We start from the raw sequence: 26,458 nt of genomic DNA, 5'->3' as shown, positions 1-26,458 counted from the left end.
AGTCGCTGGGTGAAGGCAGGGGAAGAAAGGAATCTAGCTAGCCAGCACTGATGTCACACAGCGCAACGCCAAAAATGGCTTTCTCGTAGGTGGGCTCAAAGTTAACAGAAGGCACTGAGTAAACAGTCCATTGGGGCAATAACTACGCACATTTACTAAGACATGGGAAGAATGGTAGTCACGTGGCCCTCGAGGGCGGCGCCCTCAGCTTGAGATGGAATTAACTCCAAATCTAATCACAGAAGGCTTTCTGGAGGAGGCGGAATTTTTACGGCCGTTGAGTCTGGCTTTCTCTGAACAGCGAAAATGCGCTTAGCGCCCTAGGGAACCAGGTAACTCCTGAGGTGAGCTTCTTGCTGGGGATCAAGCGCAGGGGCGACGGGGTCCGGGCTGGGGGAAGGACCCGGGGGGCTGGAGCCGCAGGTTCAGGCCCAGCTTGGGTTCCCCGACCTGCCCTTCCGCTGTCGTGGGGGATTGGACGCCACGCGGCAGTGTGAGGTCGGTGCCGCGGAACCTGTGCAGGATACAGGCCGTGAGGTCCCAGGCGCCCGCCAGCAGGGCGCCCCCGGCCGAGGGCTGCGCCAGCGGGCTCGTCCCGGCCAGCCGGGCCGTCCCGCGTCCCGGCGCAGTTCCGCCGGGGTCCAGATGCCCGGCCCTCAAGGGCGAGGCGCGCGCTCCCCGGGGAACCGGGCTGCGGAGCAGGCGGCCCGCGTTGGGCGGCGGTGGCACGAGAGGGCCATCTGCCTGGGTGCCGAGAACTGCAGCGCACAGCGTGCGAGGCGCGGCCCGTCCCGGCCCCTAGCCAGGCGGGCACGCACCTACCCACGCCCGCCGGCGCCCGCTGCCCGAGCCCCAGTGCCAGGCCCCGACCCTGGCTAAGCGCGGGAGGAGGTGCAGGGACTAGAGGACCCCTCCCCCGGCGATCCCCTCGCCCCGCCCGAGGCCGCGAGGACCCTTGGGCCCGGGGGTGGCGAGGGAGCCTCGTCCCGGCCGGGCCCGGGCTGGGGACGCGGCCTCCCCGGGCGGGGGCCGCAGGGCTGCAGGCCGAGGTGCGGGCGCGCTGTCAGGCTGCAGCCCGGCTCGGTGCTGGGGGTGGGCTCGGCGCTGGGGTCGCCTGGCCTCGTCCTCCCGCGGAGGCCACGCTGGGCGAGCAGTGCCCGGGCGGGTAACCCGACCCGGCTCCCCGGAGCCGCTCACCCCGCACGGCCGGGCAGGGGGAGGGAGAGGGATGGGGGGAGGGGGAAGGGAAGGGGTGGTGGGTGAGGGGCCGTGGGCACCGCAGGGCCGAGTCCCCGGCCCGTCTGCGCTGCTGTAGGGCGGCTGCCCGCGGCGCCCGGGACCTTCCAGACTCTGCCTCGCGGGCGTCGAGCCTGAGGCAGGAGGGAGCCCTGGGGCTGCACAGGCTTGGCTCGGGGAGGCAGACCCGAGCTGCTGCCTCCATTTTGTTTCCTGCTCAGCTTGGTCTGTGGTGGTGGTGGTGGTGGTGGTGTGGGTTTGGGGTGCGGCCGGGTAGGGGGGTTCACCTGCGGCCGCGTCGCCTCGGGGCCTGAGGCCTCGAAGACCCCAGCCCGAGCCCCCAGGTGAGCCCTGCGGCAGGAGGGGGGTTGCCTTGGCCTCGGGCCGAACCCAGCTGGCTGAGGGCAGGTGCCCAGTGGATGGGGAGCCTGGGCTGTAACCTAAGATGGAGGCCGGGACTGACGCGGGCCGGAGCGGGGCTGGCGGGGAGATCGCACAGGCCTCGGCCGGGCCAGGCGCCGCCTGGGTCGGGGTTCGAGACGCGTAGGGTGCAGTAGCCGCGTGCGGCCCGAGGCCGGCGCTGAGCCCCGAGGTAGGTGAGGGGATCGGAATGCCACCCACGACGCCCGCAGGCCCCGACACTCCGAGGAGGCGCGCGAGGCCCCCGGGGAGCCCGCCTCAGGCCCCGCCCGGGCAGCCGGGCCGGCCCGTAGGCCCGGGCCGCGGGCGGGCACGCAGGGGGAGGGGAGGGGGCGGCAGCGGCAGCTCCGCTGATTGGGCGGCGCGCTCGCCAGCCCGACTTCACCCGCCCTGAACCCCGAAGAGCGAGGCGAGGGAGCGCGCGCGCTCGGTGGGGGAAGGGGTGCGCGCGCACTCGGGGCCCAGCCGCCGCGGGCCGGCGCGAGGCGCTCGGTCGCACGCGCCGCCGCGGGGGCGCGCGCGGTGGGGGTGTGAGGAGGAGGAGGAGGCGGCGGCGGCGGAATAGGCCGGGGCAGGTCGCGCTCGCTGCCTTCTCCCCTGAAGAGAGACGCGGGGGGAGGGGGGTGCGGCGAGCGGCCCCGCTGTCTCCCCACCGCTCCGCTCGCACCCCAGTGTAATGAGGGTCACCCCCTCCCCCCAGCTGGCCCGGGAGGGGGCGCGGGGCACGGTAACTAGTACGCCGGGGTGGGCGGCGGACAGGCGCGAGGAAGAGGGAGGGAGGAGGCTGCCGGGCGGGGAAGATGGGGGTGGCCGTGAGGTGAGGGGCTCCGGGGAGGGCCGGGTGCGGCGCGGGGCTGGTGGCCGGCGGCGCTGCGGCCGCGGGCCCGCTCCCCCTCCTCCATCACTACCAGCGCGGCTTAGGCCTAGGCGGCCGGGCTGCCGCGAACTTCCTCCCGGCACGGCCCTTGCCCCGCCGGCCGCCCGCGGGCGCCGCGGCCTCCGCCTCCCCTCAGGTAGCAGGCTGCGGGGCGCGGGGCCGGCGGCCCTCCCGCAGCAAACTTCGCTTCCTGCTGAATATTGATGAGTGCGATCGGCTCGGCCGGGAGGCGCTGCCGCGGCTGCGGGAAGGAGCGCGGCCCGGGCAGGCGGCGGCGGCGTCGGCAGCAGCCATGTTTGTCAAGCTGTAGCCGCCGCCGCTGCCCTGACTGGGCTCCGCCGGCCGCCTCGGTTTCTCGCCCTGCCGCGTCCCGGCCTCTGGGCGCTGCAGCCGCGGACCCAGCAGGCCCGCGTTCGGGAAGCCGAGCTCTGGGGTGCCGCCGCCTCGGCCGGCTGGCCCGCGGCCTGCGCACCGCCGCTGCGAAGGCTCCGGCGCTGGCTGGGCGCAGGGTGCAGCGCTATTGTGACCGCTGCGCCCGAGCGAGCCGGGGGGGGCACCTTTTTGTGCGGGGTCCGGGAGCCCCTCTCGGATCCCGCAGCCTTTTGCCTCGGAGAGATCCAGCTGATCAGCCCCTGGCGGGGGTCGGGGGGAAGACGATTCCTGTTGAGATTTGGGAATTTTGACTGCCAGAGGGGTTTTAATTTTAGTTCAGCCCAAGTGTCCACCGGTCTGCAGAGGAGGAAAGAGCGACGGGCTGTTTCTATGTGGCAGGATCGGCCCGGCTTCAGGAAAATGGAGTTTTCAGAGGCTCACCGAGGCCGGTTTTTCATCTCCAGTCGGGGGAACTTTTTCTGCCCATAGAAGTACAGCCGAAAGGAATAGAGGCCACTAGGCCTTGAAGTGGCTGCCATTTTGAAGAGTCGAGTCAGATGGCCTATTAACTCAGATTAATTGCTGTGCTTTTGGATTCCAGGTTGATGCCGGCCCAGGATGGATCAGACCTGTGAACTACCCAGAAGAAATTGTCTGCTGCCCATTTCCAATCCAGTGATTTTAGATGCCCCTGAAGACAAGGACAGCCCTTTCGGTAATGGTCAATCCAATTTTTCTGAGCCACTTAATGGGTGTACTATGCAGTTATCGACTGTCAGTGGAACATCCCAAAATGCTTATGGACAAGATTCTCCATCTTGTTACATTCCACTGCGGAGACTACAGGATTTGGCCTCCATGATCAATGTAGAGTATTTAAATGGGTCTGCTGATGGATCAGAATCCTTTCAAGACCCTGAAAAAAGTGATTCAAGAGCTCAGACGCCAATTGTTTGCACTTCCTTGAGTCCTGGTGGTCCTACAGCACTTGCTATGAAACAGGAACCCTCTTGTAATAACTCCCCTGAACTCCAGGTAAAAGTAACAAAGACTATCAAGAATGGCTTTCTGCACTTTGAGAATTTTACTTGTCTGGACGATGCAGATGTAGATTCTGAAATGGACCCAGAACAGCCAGTCACAGAGGAGGAGAGTATAGAGGAGATCTTTGAGGAAACTCAGACCAATGCCACCTGCAATTATGAGACTAAATCAGAGAATGGTGTAAAAGTGGCCATGGGAAGTGAACAAGACAGCACACCAGAGAGTAGACACGGTGCAGTCAAATCGCCATTCTTGCCATTAGCTCCTCAGACTGAAACACAGAAAAATAAGCAAAGAAATGAAGTGGACGGCAGCAATGAAAAAGCAGCCCTTCTCCCAGCCCCCTTTTCACTAGGAGATACAAACGTTACGATAGAAGAGCAATTAAACTCAATAAATTTATCTTTTCAGGATGATCCAGACTCCTGTACCAGTACATTAGGAAACATGCTAGAATTACCTGGAACTTCATCATCATCTACTTCACAGGAGTTACCATTTGTAAGCAGTTTTTGGTACAACTTAAAATATATATGTATATGTATATGTATATGTACAGGCCACTTAAAGAGAAACTTGTAACAAATTTGTTTTTGGTTGCGTATCAGTTCACAGCTGAAATCCTATTGCTAATCATAAGCTTTTGGGCAAAATTTTGCTTTGATTTTTAAATTTATCTCTATTGTATGAGTTTGGTTATTTTAAGCTTTTCCAAATAACTCTCCACTGAGAGCAGGCTAATGCTTTAAAGGGCATTCGATTGAGTTCAGATTTAATTTCTCAGGATGGTGGTATACATATGATTAAGAAAAAAAAACGGTGGGTTTTGGCCTGCCAGTGTCATGAATGCAGGTGAACCAATTCAGTACTTGGAATTCTATTGCTGTACGTGGCAGATTAGTTTTTCACTTGATGACTTGACTCTTGCTTCAGGTTGAAGTGCATTTTGAGCACAGATTAAAGTAGCTAACATGAGGTTTTCTTAGACATTTGTCAAAATCTAAATTAGACTAGTTTTTCTGAACTACCTGTTGTGAAGGTATAGCATCCTTTGCTTTTGATAACTGCCACCATTAGGCCTTTTTTGTTGTTGTTGAGATGGAGTCTTGCTCTTGTCCAGGCTGGAGTACAGTGGTTGTTCACTGCAACCTCTGCCTCCTGGGTTCAAGTGATTCTCCTTCCTCACCCTCTTGAGTAGCTGGTATTCACCATTCCCGGCTAATTTTTGTATCACCATTAGCTCTTGAGCTATTTCTAGTTTCATTTTATTTTATTTTTAACAGAACCCTAACTAAGACAAAGTTTTAAATTTATTTATTGTTTAGAGAGTGGCTTCACCATGTTGTCCAGGCTGGCGTCGAACTCCTGGGATCATTCAGTCCTCTTGCATCAGCTAGAACCACAGTAGTTTCAGATTTTGAAGTGTGTATGTGTGTTTGATACGTATATATTTTGTGTGTATAGAAATGGAGAGTATCTTATTTGAGTTGCTGTTTTCAGTAATGCTGTCAAGTATTGCTAGAGGGTGATAAATGATAACGTTTGTTTTTATTTGAGCTTTGCAGACTTTCTTGACTTCTAGCTAAATGATTAGTTCACTTCTCAGCCTCATTTTATTGTCTCTAAATTCTGAAAGTACTTGATTGCTGTAAGATTCCTTCAGCTTTAAATATTAATATTTGATACTGATTTTGTTTCTGCCCAAACACATTGTTGTGGTCACCAGTGGTAATACTACCAAAAAGGAATTTTTTTGGCCAAAAAATGTCTCAGAAATACCATGTAAGTTTTTACAGGAAAAACTTCTATGGTATGTGATTATTTCGAGTTCATTAAACATTTACTTTACCATATATCCCTGCTGTTCTTTAAAGTTACAGAGGGAGGGGCCGGGCGCGATGGCTCAAGCCTGTAATCCCAGCACTTTGGGAGGCCGAGGCGGGTGGATCACGAGGTCGAGAGATCAAGACCATCCTGGTCAACATGGTGAAACCCCGTCTCTACTAAAAATACAAAAAATTAGCTGGGCACGGTGGCTCGTGCCTGTAATCCCAGCTACTCAGGAGGCTGAGGCAGGAGAATTGCCTGAACCCAGGAGGTGGAGGTTGCGGTGAGCCGAAATCGCGCCATTGCACTCCAGCCTGGGTAACAAGAGCGAAACTCCATCTCAAAAACAAAACAAAACAAAACAAAAACAAAAACAAACACAAACAAAAAAAAAAAGTTACAGAGGGAGAATGTGGGTGTGTCAGTTTTGTTTCTGTTGATTCCTATCTTTTTATTTTTTTTATTTTTATTTTTTTTTTTTTGAGACGGAGTTTCGCTCTTGTTACCCAGGCTGGAGTGCAATGGCACCATCTTGGCTCACCGCAACCTCCGCCTCCTGGGTTCAGGCAATTCTCCTGCCTCAGCCTCCCGAGCAGCTGGGATTACAGGCACACGCCACCATGCCCAGCTGATTTTTTGTATTTTTAGTAGAGACGGGGTTTCACCATGTCGACCAGGATGGTCTCGAACTCTCGACCTCGTGATCCACCCGCCTCGGCCTCCCAAAGTGCTGGGATTACAGGCTTGAGCCACCGTGCCCGGCCCTGATTCCTATCTTAATTGTGCCTTAGTACTCCTTGATTTCTTACTTGGCAATTGCAGATTTAAAAATTTTGTTGAAGTGGCTATCTTGAGTTTGTTTTGTCCTACATATTAGGGTGGATAGGCTGTTATGAAAACCTGTTCGCAGCTCAGACAAATCCTTTTTCTTGGGTTCACATTGAAATTTATTTTACATATATTGTTTTGTCTTTGTTTTCTCACATAAATTTAAATATGAGAATGGAGATAGATGTTTCTCTAGAAGCATACAAATAGAACTATAAATCTGTTTCTCATCAAAGAGATGTTAGTGGACTATTGGTTCTATTAAAAACAACTGAAGGCCGGGCCTGGTGGCTGACGCCTGTAATCTCAGCTCTTCAGGAGGCTGAGTCGGGTAGATCACCTGAGGTTAGGAGTTCGAGCCCAGCCTGGCCATCATGGTGAAACCCCATCTCTACAAAAATACAAAAATTAGCCAGGTGTACTGGTGGGCACCTGTAATTCCAGCTACTTGGGGGGCTGAGGAAGGAGAATCAATTGAATCCAGGAGGCCCAGGTTGCAGTGAGCTGAGATCATGTCATTGCATTCCAGCCTGGAAGACAAGAGTGAAACTCTGTCTCAAACAACAACATCAACAACAACAAAGAAACCTGGAAATATTGGAGCCTTAAGATAGTAGTTTACATGTCTAAAATGGGAGTTAGTAAATGTATAAAGGTAGAAATTTTCATTTTTTCAGGGAGAAATTGAAATTGTTCAAATACTTTATGAGCTTGAAGAAGCAAGTATGTAGTTTATTTACTTTTATTTATTTATTTTATTTATTTGCTTTTTTGAGATAGTGTTGCTCTGTTGCCCAGGCTGGAGTGTAGTGGCATGATCTTGGCTCACTTCAACCTCCTCCTCCTCAGTTCAATCAATTCTCCTGCCTCAGCCTCCCAAGTAGGTGGGACTACAGGTGTGCACCACCACGCTCGACTAATTTTTGTGTTTTTGTTAGAGACGAGGTTTCACCATGTTGGCCAGGCTGGTCTCGAACTGCTGACCTTAGGTGATCGGCTACCTTGGCCTCCCAGTGCTGGGATTACAGGCGTTAGCCACTATACCCATTCCCTAATTTATTATTTTAGGACTTTGGTTCAAAGTTGTGGTTGAAATCTATTGCTTTTATTTTTGTCTTTTTTTTTTTTTTTTTTTTTTTTGAGACGGAGTTTCGCTCTTGTTACCCAGGCTGGAGTGCAATGGCGCGATCTCGGCTCACCGCAACCTCCGCCTCCTGGGTTCAGGCAATTCTCTTGCCTCAGCCTCCTGAGTAGCTGGGATCACAGGCACGCGCCACCATGCCCAGCTAATTTTTTGTATTTTTAGTAGAGATGGGGTTTCTCCATGTTGACCAGGATGGTCTCAATCTCTTGACCTCGTGATCCACCCGCCTCTCCCTCCCAAAGTGCTGGGATTACAGGCTTGAGCCACCGCGCCTGGCTGTCTTTGATATTTTTAAACTGAGAACTTTTTTTTTTTTGAGACAGAGTTTTGCCGTAGTTGTCCAGGCTGGAGTGCAGTGGCACAATCTCAGCTTACTGCAACCTCTACCTCCTGGGTTCAATTGATTCTCCTGCCTCAGCCTCCTGAGTAGCTGGAATTACAGGTGCGCACCACCATCCCTGGCTAATTTGTGTGTTTTTAGTAGACATGGGGTTTCATCACATTGGCCAGGCTGGTCTCTTAACTCCTAACCTCAGGTGATCTACCTGCTTTGGCCTCCCAAAGTGCTAGGATTACAGGTGTGGGCCACTGCACCTGACCTTAAACTGAGGACTTAAAAAGTGAGGTGAAGCCGGGGGCGGTGGCTCATGTGTATAATCCCAGCACTTTGGGAGGCCAAGGTGGGTGAATCACTTGAGGTCAGACGTTTTGAGATCGTCCTGGACAACATGGTGAAACCCTGTTGCTACTAAAAATGCAAAAATTAGCTGGATGTGGTGGCAGGCACCTGTAATCCCAGCTACTTGGGAGGCTGAGGCAGGAGAATCGCTTGAACCCAGGAGGTGGATATTGCAATGAGCTGAGATCACGCCACTGCACTGCAGCCTGGGCAATAGAGCAAGAGAGTCTTCAAAAAAAAAAAAAAAAAGTGAGGTCAATCTTAGAATGCAAAGTTAGGTAAACAAGTGTAATTAAAAATAACTTTTATGTAGTCATAAAATACTGATGTATTCAGCCTGTTCACAGTTGATTTAACTTATTGATGCAGTAGATATAGATACTCTGCTGGTAATTTTAGAAAATCCTTAGCAAATTGCTCTTTGTCCCTTTTGGTCTGTAATCTTGGCTGGGCTTGGTGGCGAACACCTGTAATCCTAACAAGTTGGGAGGCCAAGGAGAGGATTGCTTGAGGCTCAGAGTTGGAGACTAGCCTGGGCAACATAGTGAGATCCATCCTGTCTCTATATTCAGCTGGATATGGTGGTATAGCTGTAGTCCCAGCTACTCAGGAGGCTGAGGCAGCAGTTGGATCCCTTGAGCCCAGAAGTTTGAAGCTACAGTGAGCCATGATCAAACCACTGCATTCCAGCCTGGGCAACAGAGCAAGACTGTTAAAAAAAAAAAGAGAAAATTCTCTTGGCAGTGGGTGAGAGTAGTTATTAGGGACTTCCTGTCTAGAATTAGAGAAAGATCAGGGACATATTTTCTGTTATTTTATGTATCGACTTCTATTTTTTTTTTCTCGCTCGCCTCCTGTATCTACTTCTAAGTGGACTGTTTGCATGTTGTCACAAATGCATAGCCTCTTCGGTTTACCCTCATGTGCTCTTATTTTCTCTGCATACAGTGAAGTAAAGTGATTGTCAATACAATTTATAATCCTGACCTGATCCATTTATATTTAATTGGGTTGATATCTTCTAATTCCTCCCAGTGTACAAAGCCTTTGTGCTTTGAGTTGTTGTTGAGACAGGCTGGGGGCTTTGGATGTGGAGAATTAAATGAGCATGGCATTTTCAGAGGATACTTGCTGGAGATTCCTTGGATAGGATGGATATAGTTATGTAATAAGGCCTAGAAATCCAGACTGAAGCATTTGATATTGATGTGGTAGGAACTGGCAGCCGAGAGATTTTAGCTGAGAAGTGATGTGAAATCTGTTTGGAAGACTTGGACTAGGGGAGATTAGAGGCAGGGTTAGGATGTAGTGTCTGTTGAGAATAGTAATTAGGACTTAAGAATTGGCCCAGTGGCATGTGCCTGTAGTCCTAGCTACTCGGGAGGCTGAGGCAGGAGGATTGCTTGAGGCTGCAGTGAGCTATGATCGCTCCTGTAAATAGCCACTGCACTCCAGCCCAGGCAACATAATGAGATTCTGTCTCTCGAAAAATAAATAAATAAATAAAATAAAAACTTGAGCACAGTCAGTACTCAAAAGTAAGGGGGTAAATCTGAAAGATTATTTCAAAGGGAGAAAATTGGCAGCTCTTTTGGCGCTATCTGACCTGGAGGCAAAGATTGGAGTCTGGATTTGATAATGGAGAGAGGTGAGGGCAGATGATGTCTGAGGCCTATAGTTTTGCTGCCTAAGACAAAAATGATTCCTCAGAGACTCCTTCCTCTTCTCTATCCATCATCCTACAATTTTCTACTCCCTTCTTAGCCATCTTAGAGGAAAATTGATCTCACTCACCTGAGGTTCTGCTCTCTGTCCGACTTGCTCCTTCTTGCTGGGTGACCTTGTTTTTTTTTTCTTTGGTGGTGGTTTTTTTTTTTTTTTCCTAAAGATGGGGTTTCACCATGATGGCCAGGCTGGTCTTGAACTCCTGACCTTGGGTGATCCACCCACCTTGGCTTCCCAAAGTGCTAGGATTACAGGTGTGAGCCACCGCGTCCAGCGTTTTTTTTTTTTTTTTTTTCCAAAATGGGGTTTCACCATGATGGCAAGGCTCGTCTTGAACTCCTGACCTCAGGTGATTCACCCACCTTGGCCTCCCAAAGTGCTAGGATTACAGGCATGAGCCACCGGGCCCGGCTGTTTTGTTTTTTTTTTTTTTTTTTTTTTTTGAGACGGAGTTTCGCTCTTGTTGCCCAGGCTGGAGTGCAATGGTGCGATCTCGGCTCACCACAACCTCCGCCTCCTGGGTTCAGGCAATTCTCCTGCCTCAGCCTCCTGAGTAGCTGGGATTACAGGCACGCGCCACCACGCCCAGCTAATGTTTTGTATTTTTAGTAGAGGCGGGGTTTCACCATGTTGAACAGGATGGTCTCGATCTCTTGACCTCGTGATCCACCCGCCTCGGCCTCCCAAAGTGCTGGGATTACAGGCTTGAGCCACCACGCCCGGCCTTGTTTTGTTTTTTAAGACAGATTCTTGCCGGGTGCGGTGGCTCACACCTGTAATCCCAGCACTTTGGGAGGCTGAGGTGGGCGGATCACGAGGTCACCAGATCATCCTGGCCAACATGGTGAAACCCCGTCTCTACTAAAAATACAAAAATTAGCCAGGCGTGGTGGCACACACCTGTGGTCTCAGCTACTCGGGAGGCTGAGATGGAAGAATTGCTTGAACCCAGGAGGCGGAGGTTGCAGTGAGCCGAGATTGCACCATTGCACTACAGCCTGGTGACAGAGCAAGACTGTCTCAAAAAAAAAGAAAAGATGGATTCTTGCTCTGTTGTCCAGGCTGGAGTGCAGTGGTGTGATCTTAGCTCACTGCAACCTCTGCCTCCTGGGTTCAAGCAATTCTCCTGCCTTAGCCTCCCAAGTAGCTGGAATTACAGGCACATACCACCATGCCCAGCTAATTTTTTGTATCTTTAGTAGAGACGGGGTTTCACCAAGTTGGCCAGGCTGGTCTCGAACTCCTGACCTTGTGATCCGTCTGCCTTGGCTTCCCCAAGTGCTGGGATTACAGTCGAGAGCCATCACACATGCCTCACCACCCCTTTTTTTTGAGACAGGATCTTGCTCTGTCGCCCAGGCTGGAGTACAGTGGTGCGATCTCTGCTCACTGCAACCTTTGCCTTTCAGGTTTAAGTGATTCTCCTGCTTCAGCCTCCTGAATAGCAGGGACTACAGGCACCTGCTGCCATGCCTGGCTAGTTTTTGTAGTTTTAGTAGAGACAAGGTTTCACCATGTTGGCCAAGCTGGTCTCAAACTCCTTACCTCAAGTGATCTACCTACCTCTGCCTCCCAAAGTGCTGGGATTACAGGCGTAAGCCACTGTGCCCAGCCTATTATTTCCATTTTGAACCCATCTCTTTTATTGCCAAACATGTATTTACTTCTGTGTTCATTATGACATTGTTATCCTATTCTTAAAGCTGGAAACCTTGCAATCACTTATTGATTTAAATGATTAAAACACATTTGAGTACCTCCTGAGCCAGGCACTGCCAGTATAATAATAAATTTAAAAAATGAAAAGAAGGAAAGAGATAGTCTGCTTTTAAGGAACTTCACTGTGTGGTAAAAACTAGCATAAACAATGACAATACAGAATACTAAATGGTCTGGTAGGTGTTATGTATGCAGTACTTTGGGAGTGTGGAGGAAGGCATGCCTGGAGTAATCAGGGAGGACTTCACAGAGTGGTTATTTATAGTTTGAGCAGAGACGTACCAGTAAGAGGTAATAGCACATGCAAGTGGCCAGAAATTCTTGGCTAGCTATCTGGGAGGAGTGGGGTTGTCAGGAGATAAAAGTGTAAAGATAGGCTTATATTACCATGCTGTATAATTGAATGTTTTTACTATTACAAAGCTTTACAGCTGCCCTCAGTTTCTTCCTTTATTCATTTTTCTATGAAGTCTTTATTGTTGGTTTTCATTTAGTCTTTCCCTCTAGTCTGTTCTGTGTAACATTACTTCCGCCTTCTAAAATGAGAAATACTAGGTCTCTGCTTAAATTTGTAACTTAGTGCTCGCTTCGGCAGCACATATACTAAAATTTGTGACTTAAATGCTTCGCACCTCATTTTCTTAACAAATAAAGCCCAAATCCAGTGTCCCTTTTCTATAGGACCTTGTCCTGACCTTTCCAAATCTTATGCTAGAGCCTTGTGTACCCTGGGTTCAGCCAAACTGAACTCTTAATGGTCCCTCGTTCATGCCTTTAGTCTCCTGGTCAGATTCATCTTTGCATCCTTTTTTTTTTTTTTTTTTTTTTTTTTCCCTCTCCTGAGGCAGAGTCTCGCTCTGTCGCCCAGGCTGGAGTGCAATGGCACAATCTCGGCTCACTGCAACCTCCGCCTCCCAGGTTCAAGCAATTCTGCCTCAGCCTTCCAAGAAGCTGGGATTACAAGCATATACCACCAAGCCCTGCTGATTTTTTTTGTATTTTATTTTATTTTTTTATTTTTATTTTTTTTGAGACGGAGTTTTGCTCTTGTTACCCAGGCTGGAGTGCGATGGTGCGATCTCGGCTCACCGCAACCTCCTCCTCCTGGGTTCAGGCAATTCTTCTGTCTCAGCCTCCTGAGTAGCTGGGATTACAGGCACGCGCCACCATGCCCAGCTAATTTTTTTGTATTTTTAGTAGAGACGGGGTTTCACCATGTTGACCAGGATGGTCTTGATCTCTTGACCTCGTGATCTACCCGCCTCGGCCTCCCAAAGTGCTAGGATTACAGGCTTGAGCCACCATGCCCGGCCCCTATTTTTTTATTAATTATTATTATTTTTTTTTTTTTAAGATGGAGTTTCACCATGTTGGTCAGGCTGGTCTTGAACTCCCGACCTCAGGTGATCGGCCCGCCTTGGCCTCCAAAGTGCTTGGATTACAGGCATGAGCCACTACGCCCGGCCTGTATTTTATTTTATTTTATTTTATTTTTTTGAGACGGAGTTTCGTTCTTGTTATCCAGGCTGGAGTGCAATGGCGTGATCTCTGCTCACCGCAACCTCTGCCTCCTGGATTCAAGCAATTCTCCTGCCTCAGCCTCTCGAGTAGCTGGGACTACAGGTGTGCGCCACCATGCCCAGCTAATTTTTGTATTTTTGGTAGGGATGGGATTTCACCATGTTGACCAGGCTGGTCTCGATCTCTTGACCTCATGATCCACCTGCCTCAGCCTCCCAAAGTGCTGGGATTATAGGCTTGAGCCTGGCCCTTTTTTGTATTTTAAGTAGACAGGGTTTCACCATGTTGGCCAGGTTGGTATTGAACTCTTGACCTCGTGATCCACCCACCTCGGTATCTCAAAATGCTGGGACTACAGGTGTGAGCCACTGCGCTTGGCTCATCTTTGCATCTTAACAGTGTATAGCATGGTGCCTTCTTTTTAATGGGGACATACTGAGTTAATGAATGAATGATGCTATTACAGAGATACAGTTTCGGAAGGGGAGTACATTTTAGGTAGGAAGGTAATGAGTGGATTGTCTGCCTTCATAATTTTCAGTGCACCAGATTTCTATAACTTCGGGTCAGTTGGTTTTTTTTCCTTCATTTCCTCATGTACTCAATTTCATGTACTCAATTTCTAAGGCTTTTTGAATTTGAGCTTTCTAATATCTCATGCATTTTGTTTCCTCCATTTTCAAGTTTCGCTCTCCTAATTAAGGATAATAAATTTTTTTTTTTTTGAGGCGGAGTTTTGCTCTGTCTTCCAGGTTAGAGTGCAGTGTCCCAGTCTTGGCTCTCTATAGCCTCTGTCTCCTGGGTTCAAGCGATTCTCCTGCCTCAGCCTCCTGAGTAGCTAGGATTATAGGGGCGTGCCACCATGCCTGAATAATTTTTGTATTTTTAGTAGAGATGGGGTTTCACCATGTTGGTCACGTTGATCTTGAACTCCTGACCATGTGATCTGCCCGCCTTGGCCTCCTCAAGTGCTGAGATTACAGGTGTGAGCCACCGCACCTGGCCAAGGATAATAAATTATAATAATTTTTGATTGGACATCTCTGAATGCGCAGTGCACTACCTGTTTAGTGGAAGAAGTCCCTTAATGTCTCTGAGGCCCAGTTCTTCACCTCTAAATTAGGGCTAGTACCCTTAGAGAGTTCTTGAATCGATGACACAAGATAATTTTTTTTTTTTTTTTTTTTTTGAGACGGAATTTCGCTCTTGTTATGCAGGCTGGAGTGCAATGGCATGATCTCGGCTCACCGCAACCTCCGCCTCCTGGGTTCAGGCAATTCTCCTGTCTCAGCCTCCTGAGTAGCTGGGACTACAGGCACGCACCACCATGCCCAGCTAATTTTTTGTGTTTTTAGTAGAGACGGAGTTTCACCATGTTGACCAGGATGGTCTCGATCTCTTGACCTCGTGATCCACCCGCCTCGGCCTCCCAAAGTGCTGGGATTACAGGTGTGAGCCACCGCACCCGGCAAGATAATTTTTTTTTTAAGACCGAGTCTCACTCTGTTGCCTAGGCTGGAGTGCAGTGGCAGGATCTTGTCTTACTGGAACCTCCACCTCCTAGGTTCAAGTGATTCTCTTGCCTCAGCCTCCCAAGTAGCTAGGATTACAGGTGTGCACCACCATGTCCAGCTAGTTTTGTATTTTTAGTAGAGATGGGGTTTCATTATCTTGGCCAGGCTGGTCTTGAGCTCCTGATCTCAGGTGATCTATGTGCCTCAGCCTCCCAAAGTGCTGGGATCACAGGCCATGACAGATAATTTATATGCCTGGCCATGCCACAAGATAATTTATATGAATTATTTATATAAATAATTATTTATATGAATTATTTATATTACCTACTTCAAGTGCTAATCTTGAAGTAGGTATGCAGTAAGTGCTGCCTGTTACTGCCTGCCAAGAACCAAATGTACCTTTGGAGTTGTGAATTTTAAGGAAGTTATTTTTGAGTCTTTTTTTCTTTTTTTTTCCTTTTTTTTGAGACGGAGTTTCGCTCTTGTTACCCAGGCTGGAGTGCAATGGCGCGATCTCGGCTCACCGCAACCTCCGCCTCCTGGGTTCAGGCAATTCTCCTGCCTCAGCCTCCTGAGAAGCTGGAATTACAGGCACGTGCCACCATGCCCAGCTAATTTTTTGTATTTTTAGTAGAGACAGGGTTTCACCATGTTGACCAGGATGGTCTCGATCTCTTGACCTCGTGATCCGCCCGCCTCAGCCTCCCAAAGTGCTGGGATTACAGGCTTGAGCCACCGCGCCCGGCAAGTTTTTTTTTTTTTCTTTTTTTTTTTTCTTTGAGACGGAGTTTCGCTCTTGTTACCCAGGCTGGAGTGCAATGGCGCGATCTCGGCTCACCGCAACCTCCGCCTCCTGGGTTCAGGCAATTCTCCTGCCTCAGCCTCCTGAGAAGCTGGGACTACAGGCGCGCGCCACCATGCCCAGCTGATTTTTTGTATTTTTAGTAGAGACGGGGTTTCACCATGTTGACCAGGATGGTCTCGATCTCTCGACCTCGTGATCCACCCGCCTCGGCCTCCCAAAGTGCTGGGATTACAGGCTTGAGCCACCGCGCCCGGCCAAGTTTTTTTTTCTTTTTTTTTTTTTTTTTTTTTTTTGAGACAGAGTTTCGCTCTTGTTACCCAGGCTGGAGTGCAATGGCGTGATCTCGGCTCACCGCAACCTCCGCCTCCTGGGTTCAGGCAATTCTCCTGCCTCAGCCTCCTGAGTAGCTGGGATTACAGGCACGCGCCACCATGCCCAGCTAATGTTTTGTATTTTTAGTAGAGACGGGGTTTCACCATGTTGACCAGGATGGTCTCGATCTCTTGACCTTGTGATCCACCCACCTCGGCCTCCCAAAGTGCTGGGATTACAGGCTTGAGCCACCGCGCCCGGCCGTTTTTTTTTCTTTTGAGACAAAGTTGTGTGCTGTCACCCAGGCTAGAGTGCAGTGGTGTAATCTTGGCTCCTGGCTGGTACCAAGTGATCCTTGCCTCTTGGCCTCCGAAGGTGCTGGGATCACAGGAGTGAGTCACTGCATTTGGCTGAGTTTTTGTTTTTTTTCTCTATTTTTCCAAGCTAATTAGTAAGATAAAGACATTAATTGTTGTTGACAGTTTCCATTTTTAATTAATAATTAGGGCATTTGTCCTATTTTTGCTTGGTAATCAGAAGAATTTAATTTGTTCAATAGGATCAACAATTTTCTGTATTCCAGCTATTAGATGGTTTAAGTGTATTACATTGTTGCTTTTTGCAGGTTGTCCTTTGTCCTGGATAGAAATGTTACAGTAATTCTCGCTGGTTTTCAGGGGAGCCCACTGAAAGGAGATCAGTCTCTCAAATTTAGTGATAGGATAATAATAATTGAACAGTTATTTATGAATCTAATTTAAGTAATCTCAAATTTCCATGAATTATTTTTAATTTAGAAAAGTCAGACAAAAATGGAATATAAAAATCTTTTGATTTTTTTGTTGTCGTTGTTGTCACTTTTCATATATTCCCTCAATTACACTGTTAATATTCTATTAGAAACTGTCTTCTCCACACACACCTCTTTTTCCTTTTGGTTAATACATTAAGAATATCTTTTCATATGAGCATGTAAGAAGATCTCCTTTTTATTTTGAGATAGGGTGTCGCTCTGTTGCCCAGGCTGGAGTCCAGTAGTGTGATCACAACTCACTATAGCCTATACCTCCTGTGTCAAAGTGACTCTCCTACCTCAGCTTTCTGAGTAGTTGGGGCTACAGACCCATGCCATCATACCTGCCTAATTAAAAAAAATTACTTGATAGAAACTAAGTCTTGCTATGTTGCCCATGCTGGTCTTGAATTTCTGGCTTCAAGCAATTCTTCTACTCTGCATACGCCACCACTTCAGCCTTGATTATTTTCTTATTATGAAATTTTAATTTAGATAAATATAGATTTGCATATAGCTGTAAGAAATTTCATGGGCGGGCCAGGTGCAATGGCTAACCCATGTAATCCCAGCACTTTGGGAGGCTGAGGTGGGTGAATCACTTGAGGTCAGGAGTTCCAGACCAGCCTGGCCAACATGGTGAAACTCCGTCTCTACTAAAAATACAAAAAATTAGCTGGGCATGGTGGCAGGCACCTATAGTCCCAGCTACTTGGGAGGCTGAGGCAGGAGAATCGCTTGAATTCTCCTACTCTGCATGAGCCACCGCTTTAGCCTCGATTATTTTCTTTTGAAATTTTTGTGGCCGTGCACGGTAGCTCACACCTGTAATTCTAGCACTTTAGGAGGCTGAGGCGGGTGGATTACTTGAGGTCAGGAGTTCGAGACCAGCCTGGCCAACACGGTGAAACCCTGTCTCTACTAAAAATACAATTAGCCCAGTGCCGTGGCACGTGCCTGTAATCCCAGCTACTCAGGAGGCCAAGGCAGGAGAATTGCTTGAACCTGGGAGGTGAAGGTTACAATGAACCAAAATCACGCCACTGCACTTCAGCCTGGGCTACAAAGAGAGACTTCGTCTCTAAAAAAAAAAAAAAGAAAAGAAAAATAAATTTTTATTTAGGTAAATGTAGATTTGGATGTGGAACTTGCAACCTCAGGTGATCCACCCACATTGGCCTCCCAAAGTGCTGGGATTAACAGGCATGAGCCACCGCCCCCAGCCTGCTCATGGAATTTCTATTTTTTTTGAGACGGAGGAGTCTCATTCTGACAACTAGGCTGGAGTGCAGTGGTGTGATCTTGGCTCACTGCAACCTTTGCCTACTGGGTTCAAGCGATTCTTCTGCCTCAACCTCCTGAGTAGCTGGGACTACAGGTGTGTGCCACCATGCCCAGCTAATTTTTTATATATTTAGTAGAGATGGGTTTCACCATGTTGGCCAGGCTGGTCTGGAACTCCTGGCCTTAAGTGATTTGCCCGACTTAGCCTCCCAAAGTGTTGGGTTTACAGGCATGAGCTACTGCTCCCTACCATAATTCACCAATCTTTTTTTTTTTTTTTTTTGAGATGGAGTTTCACTCTTGTTGCCCAAGCTGGAGTGCAGTGGTGTGATCTCAGCTCACCACAACCTCTGCCTCTCAGGGTCAAGCCAGTGTCTTGCGTCAGCCTCCTGAGTAGCTGTTATAACAGGCATGCACCACCATGCCTGACTGACTGTTGTATTTTCAGTAGAGACAGGGTTTTTTCATGTTGGTCAGGCTGGTCTTAAACTCCCGATCTCTGGTGATCCACTTGCCTTGGCCTCCCAAAGTGCTGGGATTACAGGCATGAGCCACCTCATCTGGCCCTTTCTCCAATCTTATTCAGGTATTGACATTCATATAATTTATCCATCTTACTCAGATGGCCTTAAGTTGTATTTTTCTCCTTAAATCTGTATTTCTATCAGGATATATTTTAGATATACCCAATTTTACTGGTAGTCTTTCATTGTGTGTGTATTAAGTTCTTTATGTTTTTATCACCTGTATAGGTTAGTATATCCACAACTGCTGTCAAGTTTCTAAATATCCGTGGGGTGCAGTAGCTCATGCCTGTAATCCTGGCACTTTGGGAGGCTGAGGCTGCCGGATCACCTGAGGTCAGGAGTTTGAGATCAGCCTGGCCAACGTGGTGAAACCCTGTATCTACTAAAAATACGAAAAACATTAGCTGGGTATGGTGATTCATGACTATAATCCCAGCTACTTGGGTGGCTGAGGCAGGAGAATTGCTTGAACCTGGGAGGCAGAGGTTGCAGTGAGCTGAGATTGCGCCACTGCACTCTAGCCTGGGTGTATGTCTCTGTCTTAAAAGAAAAAAAAGTCACTAAACATTTCTAATACCATAAGGATCCCTCCTGTTGCCAGCCCTTTTCTAACTACATCTATCTTCTTGGCAATCCTTCCATCTCTTTTTTGTATATGACAGGGTCTTGCTCTGTTAGCCAGGCTGGAGTACAGTAGTTGAATATCAGCTCGCTGCAACTTCTACATTCAAAGCTTAAGTGATCCTCCCACCTCAGCCTCCTCAGCCTCCTGAGTAGCTGGTACTACAGGTGCCTGCCACCATGTTCAGCTAATTTTTGCAAGTTTTTTGTAGAGATGGGGTTTTACAGTGTTGCTTAGGCTGATCTTGAATTTGTGAGCTCAAGTAATCCGCCTGCCTTGGCCTTCCAAAGTGCTGGGATTGTAGATGGGAGCCACCATGCCTGGCCTAACCCCTCCGTCTCTAGCCTTTGCCAGCTACTAATCTTTTTCTCTAAAATTTTGTCATTTCATAAATGTTAGGTAAATATGAGTCATATAGTATGTAGCCTTTTGGGATTATCTTTTTTTCATTTAGCATTATTTCCTGGTGATTCATCTAAGCTGTTATGTCAGTAGTTTTTTTTTTTTGTTTTTTTTTTTTTTGAGATGGAGTTTTGCTCTTGTTGCCCAGGCTGGAGTATAGTGATACCATCTTGGCTCACTGCAACCTCCACCTCCCAGGTTCAAGCGATCCTCCTGCCTCAGCCTCCTGAGCAGCTCTATTACAGGCCCCTGCCACCACGCCCAGCTAATTTTTGTATTTTTAGTAGAGATGGCTTTCACCATGTTGGCCAGGCTGGTCTCGAACTCCTGACCTCAGGTGATGCATGTGCCTTGGCCTCCCAAAGTGCTGGGATTATAGGTTTTTATGGTGGATTCCATGCAGAGAGAGTTCTTTCTATATTCTAGATTAGCATTCCCCAGCCTTTTCGGCATCACAGACTGATACTGTGGGAAACAATTTTTTCATAGGCGTGAGTGGGATAGTTTGAGGATGAAACTGTTTCACCTTAGACATCAGGCATTAGTTAGAATCTCATAAGGAGCCCGCAACCTAGATCTCTTGCATGCACAGTTCACTATCCTTTGAGAATCTTATGCGGCCCCTGATCTGACAGGAGTGGGAGCTCAGGCGATAATGCTCCCTTGCCTGCTGTTTACTTCCTGGTTTGCAGCCCAGTTTCTAACAGGCTGAGGACCAGTACAGATCCACGGCCGAGGCATTAGGGACCCATATTATAGATGATCTACATTCTTTAAATTGGTGTGCACAAACCATACTTTTTTTTTTATTTTTTGGTGACAGAGTCTCTCTCTGTCACCCAGGTTGGAGTGCAGTGGTGCCATCTCGGTGCATTGCAACATCCACCGCGCCCACCATGCCTGGCTAATTTTTTGTATTTTTAGTAGAGATGGGATTTCGCCATGTTGCCCATGCTGATCTCCCAACTCCTGAGTTCAGGCAGTCCACCAACTCAGCCTCCCAAAGTGCTAGGATTAAAGGCGTGAGCCACTGTGCCTGGCCACAAAGGAGACTTTGAAAATGTTGCTTCCGTTTTTAGATAATTGGTTAGGGAACCAATAAAAGCTTACATACTTGTGATTTTCCCTTAGTAACTTGGAATAAATTTTAATGTTCATTGCTGTTATTAGGTGAAATTATTAAGACCTCTAAAGTTCCTTTCACATCTCCAGTGATCTTATATAAAATACTATAATACTCTTTTAGTGATTGCTGTAAAGATAAAATCTACTTTGGAGGATGAACAATTATATTTACACATTAGATTAAATTAAAATTAATTACCGGTTATATGATATTCCCTCACATACCAGAATGAGTCTGAAGGTAATCTTTCTTTGTAAATTATGGGGCTGTATTTCCTGTGTCATCTCTGATTTCTCTAGATGCTGTAATTGGAGCTTTTGGGGCTCCCTGGTGAAAGTAGGTGATGTGCAAGTTGTGTCTATACCCAGTGAATGTAACAGACTTTAATGCCACACTAATTTGTCATTGGAATTTTACATTCAAAAGCATTTCTTTTTAAAAATCCGATTGTAAATTGGTAATTTATGGTTGTATATATCAAAGGCATTTCTTTAACATTGTAGTTGGTTCAACTGGAAATACGTTAAATCTGTTTTTATAATTAGTATATTGGGGAACAGCACTTCCATCATGCCACAACACAATATATAAAGAATTGCTGACAGGGTGTGGTGGCTCATGCCTGTAATCCCAGCACTTTGGGAGGCCTAGGCAGGTGGATCACCTGAGGTCAGGAGTTCAAGACCAGCCTGTGCAACATGGTGAAACTCTGTCTCTACTAAAAATACAAAAGTTAGCCAGATGTAGTGATGTGTGCCTATAGTCCCAGCTTCATGGGAGGCTGAAGCAGGACAATTGCTTGAACCTGGGAGGCAGAGGTTGCAGTGAGCTGAGATCGTGCCATTGCACTCCAGCCTGGACAACAGAATGAGACTCCGTCTTTTTTTTTTTTTTTAGACGGAGTTTCGCTCTTGTTACCCAGGCTGGAGTGCAATGGCGCAATCTCGGCTCACTGCAACCTCTGCCTCCTGGGTTCAGGCAATTCTCCTGCCTCAGCCTCCTGAGTAGCTGGGATTACAGGCACGTGCCACTATGCCCAGCTAATTTTTAGTATTTTTAGTAGAGACAGGGTTTCACCATGTTGAGCAGGATGGTCTCGATCTCTTTTTTTTTTTTTTTTTTTTGAGACGGAGTTTCACTCTTGTTACCCAGGCTGGAGTGCAATGGCACGATCTCGGCTCACCACAACCTCCATCTCCTGGGTTCAAGCAATTCTCCTGCCTCAGCCTCCCGAGTAGCTGGGACTACAGGCACGCGCCACCATGCCAGCTAATTTTTTGTATTTTTAGTAGAGACGGGGTTTCACCATGTTGACCAGGATGGTCTCGATATCTTGACCTCGTGATCCACCCGTCTCTGCCTCCCAAAGTGCTGGGATTATAGGCGTGAGCCACCGCGCCCGGCCGGTCTCCATCTCTTGACTTTGTGATCCACCCGCCTCAGCCTCCCAAAGTGCTGGGATTACAGGCTTGAGGCACCGCGCCCGGCCTTCTTTTATTATTTTTAAAAATTTTTATTTCTTTTGAGACAGAGTCTCCCTCTATTGCCCAGGCTGGAGTATAGTGGCGCAGTCTTGGCTCACTGCAACCTCTGTCTCCTGGGTTCAAGTATTTCTCCTGCCTCAGCGTCCCGAGTAGCTGTGACTACAGGCACATGCCATGACACCTGGCTAGTTTTGTTGTATTTTCAGTAGAGATGGGGTTTTACCATATTGGCCAGGCTGGTCTCAAACTCCTGACCTTGTGATCTGCCTGCCTCGGCCCCCCAAAGTGCTGGGATTACAGGCTTGAGCCACTGCGCCTGGCCAAGTTCTTTTATTTATTTATTTATTTTTTCTAGACGGAGTCTTGCTGTGTCTCCATGCTGGAGTGCAGTGGCACAGTTGCAGCTTTTGCAGCCTCTGCTTCCCAGGTTCAAGCGATTCTCCTGCCTCAGTCTCCTGAGTAGCTGGGACTATAGGCATGTGCCACCAGGCCCAGCTAATTCTTGTATCTTTAGTAGAGATGGGATTTCACCATGTTGGCCGGAATGGTTGGTCTTGGTCTCTTGACCTTGTGATCCACTTGCCTCAGCCTCTCAAAGTGCTGGGATTACAGGCGTGAGCCACTTCGCACAGACTAAATTTTGTGTTTTTAGTAGAGACGGATTTTTGCCATGTTGACCAGGCTGGTCTTAAACTCCTGACCTCACGTGATCTGCCTGCTTCTACCTCCCAAAGTGCTGGGATTACAGGTGTGTACCACCATGCCCAGCTAATTGTTACAGTTTTTGTAGGGATGGGATTGCACTATGTTATCTAGGGTAGTCTTTAACTCTTGGGCTTAAGTGGTCCTCCTGCCTTGGCCTCCCAAAGTGTTGGGATTACAGGCGTGAGCCACTGTGCCCCGCCAGGTTCTGTTATGTATGTATGTATGTATTTATATTTATGTTTTTGGAACAGAGCCTTACTCCTTTCCAAGCCTTACTTATTCCAGGCTGCAATGCAGTGGCATGATGTCAGCACCCTGCATCTTCTGCCTCCTGGGTTCAAGTGATTCTTGTGCCTCAGCCTCCCAAGTAGCTGGGACTACAGGAATGCACCACCACACTCGGCTAGTTTTTTGTATTTTGGTAGAGATGGGGTTTCACTATGTTGGCCAGGATGGTTTAGATCTCCCAACCTTGTGATCTGCCCTCCTCACCCTCCTAAAATGCTGGGGTTACAGGCATGAGCCACTGGGCCTGGCCGCTTTTAAATTGGTAACTGTATAACAAATATACATTCAAACTTGGCATACTATAAAAATTCTTACATAAAATAATACTAAGTAAGATATTAGCTTGATTTTTTTTTTCTTTTTTTTTTAAAGACGGAGTTTCGCTCTTGTTACCTAGGCTGGAGTGCAATGGCACTATCTCAGCTCACTGCAACCTCTACCTCCTGGGTTCAGGCAGTTCTCCTGCCTCAGCCTCCTGAGTAGCTGGGATTACAGGCATGCGCCACCATGCCCAGGTAATTTTTTGTATTTTTAGTAGAGACAGGGTTTCACCATGTTGACCAGGATGTTCTCGATCTCTTGACCTTGTGATCCACCCGCCTCGGCCTCCTAAAGTGTTGGGATTACAGGCTTGAGCCACCGTGCCTGGCCAGCTTGATTGTTTTTAAATAAAGAGACATACTTGTTGTTATTGCCCAGTCAGGTCTGAAACTCCTGGGTTCAGTCAATCCACTTGCCTCAGCCACCCAAAGTCCTGGGGGCCTCTGCTCTCAGCCCAGTTTGATTTTTTAAAATTCATGCTTTAACAAAAAATTTCTTAAGAATCTAAAAAAGAGCCGGGCGCGGTGGCTCAAGCCTGTAATCCCAGCACATTGGGAGGCCGAGGCGGGTGGATCACGAAGTCAAGAGATCGAGACCATCCAGGTCAACGTGGTGAAACTCCGTCTCTACTAAAATACAAAAAATTAGCTGGGCATGGTGGCGCATGCCTGTAATCCCAGCTACTCAGGAGGCTGAGGCAGGAGAATTGCCTGAACCCAGGAGGCGGAGGTTGCTGTGAGCCGAGATCGCACCATTGCACTCCAGCCTGGGTAACAAAAGCGAAACTCCGTCTCAAAAAAAAAAGAATTTAAAAAAGGCTGGTCACGGTGGCTCACGTGTAATCCTAGCATTTAAGGAGGCTGAGGCGGGTGGATTATGAGATCAAGAGATTGAGACCATCCTGGCCAACATGGTGAAACCCTGTATCTACAAAAAATATAAAAATTAGCTGGGTGTGGTGGTGTACCTGTAGTCCTAGCTACTCTGGAGGCTGAGGCAAGAGAATCACTTGAACTTGGGAAGTGGACAGTGCAGTGAGCTGAGATCGCGCCACTGCACTCCAGTGTGGGTGATAGAGCAAGACTCTGTCTAAAAAAAAAAAAAAAATCTAAAAAATGGGGGAGAGGAGCACAGAGGAATAAATATTGGTCCCTAAATGCCCTAGATTACCCAGGGTATTGGATAGTCTAAGATATTTAGAGATTAATAAATATTTGTTATTTCTCTTCTCCCTCAACTGCAATAATTATCTTCATTAAGAATCCCCATGCAGGCTGTGCACCATGGCTCACACCTGTAATCCCAGCACTTTAGGAGGTAGAAGCAGGCAGATCACTTGAGGTCAGGATTTTGAGACCAGCCTGGCCAACATGGCAAAAACCCGTCTCTACTAAAAAGAAAAATTAGTCTGTGCTGGGTGGCTCACGCCTGTAATGCCGGCATTTTGGGAGGCCCTGGAGGGTGGATCACGAGGTCAGGAATTCGAGACCAGCCTGGCCAACATGGTGAAACCTCATCTCTACTAAAAATACCAAAATTAGCTGGGTGTGGTGGTACACGCCTGTAATTCTAGCTACTTGAGGCAGGAGAATTGCTTGAACCGAGTGAGATTCCATCTAAAAAAAAAAAAAATTAGCCGGGCGTGGTGGCACACACCTTTAATCCCACCTACTCAGGATTCTGAGTCTGGACTCCAGTTGTGGGCTATAGGGTGAAACTGCATCTCAAAAAGAAAAAGTAAAATAAAATTTATCATCTTAAAGGGTACAGATTTGAACAACTGTTAACACTGTCTAATTCCAGAGCATTTTATCACCCCAGAAGTAAACCCATTTCAGCAGTCATTTCCCATTCAGTCTCCTCTAGCCTCTCAAAATCACTAATCCAGTTTATGTCCCTATGGATTTCCCTATTTTAGGCATTTCATATAAATACAGTTGTATAATTTGTGGCCTTTCGTGTCTGACTTCTTTAACTTAGGATAATGTTTTCAGGATCATTCATGTTGTACTATGTATGCATACTCCATTACATTGTACTGCTGAATATTGCATTATATTGATAACTATTTTCTGTTTATCTCTTTCAGTTGACGGACATTTTGTTTGTTTCACTTTGTGGCTATTAGGGGCAATGCTGTTGTGAACATTTGTATTAAAGTTTTAGTGTAAATATATGTTTTCAGTTCTCTTGGGAAAATACTTAGAAGTGGTATTGTTGGGTCACATGGTCATTCTATGTTTAGCATTTTGAGGAACTGCCAGACTGTTTTACATAGTGGCTGTACCGTTTTACAGTCCTACTGCAGCCTGTGTGGGTTCTAATTTCTTTTTTTTTTTTTTGAGAATGGAGAGTCTCTATAGCCCAGGCTGGAGTGCAGTGGCACGATCTTGGCTCACTCTAACCTCTGCCTCTCAGGTTCAAGCAATTCTCCTGCCTTAGCCTCTTGAGTATCCTGGACTACAGATGCCTGCCACCATGCTCAGCTAATTTTTTTTGTATTTTTAGTAGAGACGGGGTTTCACTATGTTGACCAGGATGGTCTCGATCTCTTGACCTCGTGATCCACCCGCCTCAGCCTCCCAAAGTGCTGGGATTACAGGCTTGAGCCACCGCGCCCGGCCGGGTTCTAATTTCTTAATATTCTCATCAACATTTGTTATTGTCATTTTGATTTTAGCCTGTAATCCTGGCTACTAGGGAGACTAAGATTGTAGGATCATTTGAGCCCAGGAAGCCGAGGGTGAGTCAAGATTATACCACTGTACTCCAGGCTAGATGATGGAGTGAGGCTTAATCTAAATAAATAAATAAATAAGAAAGTAGTTGTAAAAACCAGAATTATTTATACACCAATATTTAGGTCTTTAATATCTTTGT

At 47.9% G+C, this 26,458-nt stretch overlaps 1 protein-coding gene across 10 annotated transcripts in view; it reads left to right on the top strand.

Moving 5' to 3' along the window:
• Positions 1-206: 206 nt before the first annotated feature.
• Positions 207-26,458, top strand: part of NSD1 (nuclear receptor binding SET domain protein 1) — a 170,710-nt gene continuing 144,458 nt past the window's right edge. Inside the window, exons 1-3 of one of the 10 annotated variants that reach the window (XM_074390577.1) lie at positions 207-344; positions 3,507-3,620; positions 4,361-4,450. In XM_074390577.1, the coding sequence (XP_074246678.1) occupies positions 3,591-3,620; positions 4,361-4,450 (120 nt within the window). In that variant the 5' untranslated portion in view covers positions 207-344; positions 3,507-3,590. Of the gene's footprint in view, positions 345-1,306; positions 1,581-2,164; positions 2,391-2,558; positions 2,670-3,495; positions 4,451-26,458 lie in introns of those variants that run through there. The other 9 variants (XM_039460553.2, XM_074390578.1, XM_074390575.1 and 6 more) reach the window with 9 other exon arrangements.

This window comes from Saimiri boliviensis, chromosome 20 (assembly GCF_048565385.1).
Source record: "Saimiri boliviensis isolate mSaiBol1 chromosome 20, mSaiBol1.pri, whole genome shotgun sequence".
Lineage (NCBI taxonomy): Eukaryota > Metazoa > Chordata > Mammalia > Primates > Cebidae > Saimiri > Saimiri boliviensis.
Note: the sequence above shows the minus strand (reverse complement) of the source record. Positions and strands in the feature narration are given on the sequence as shown.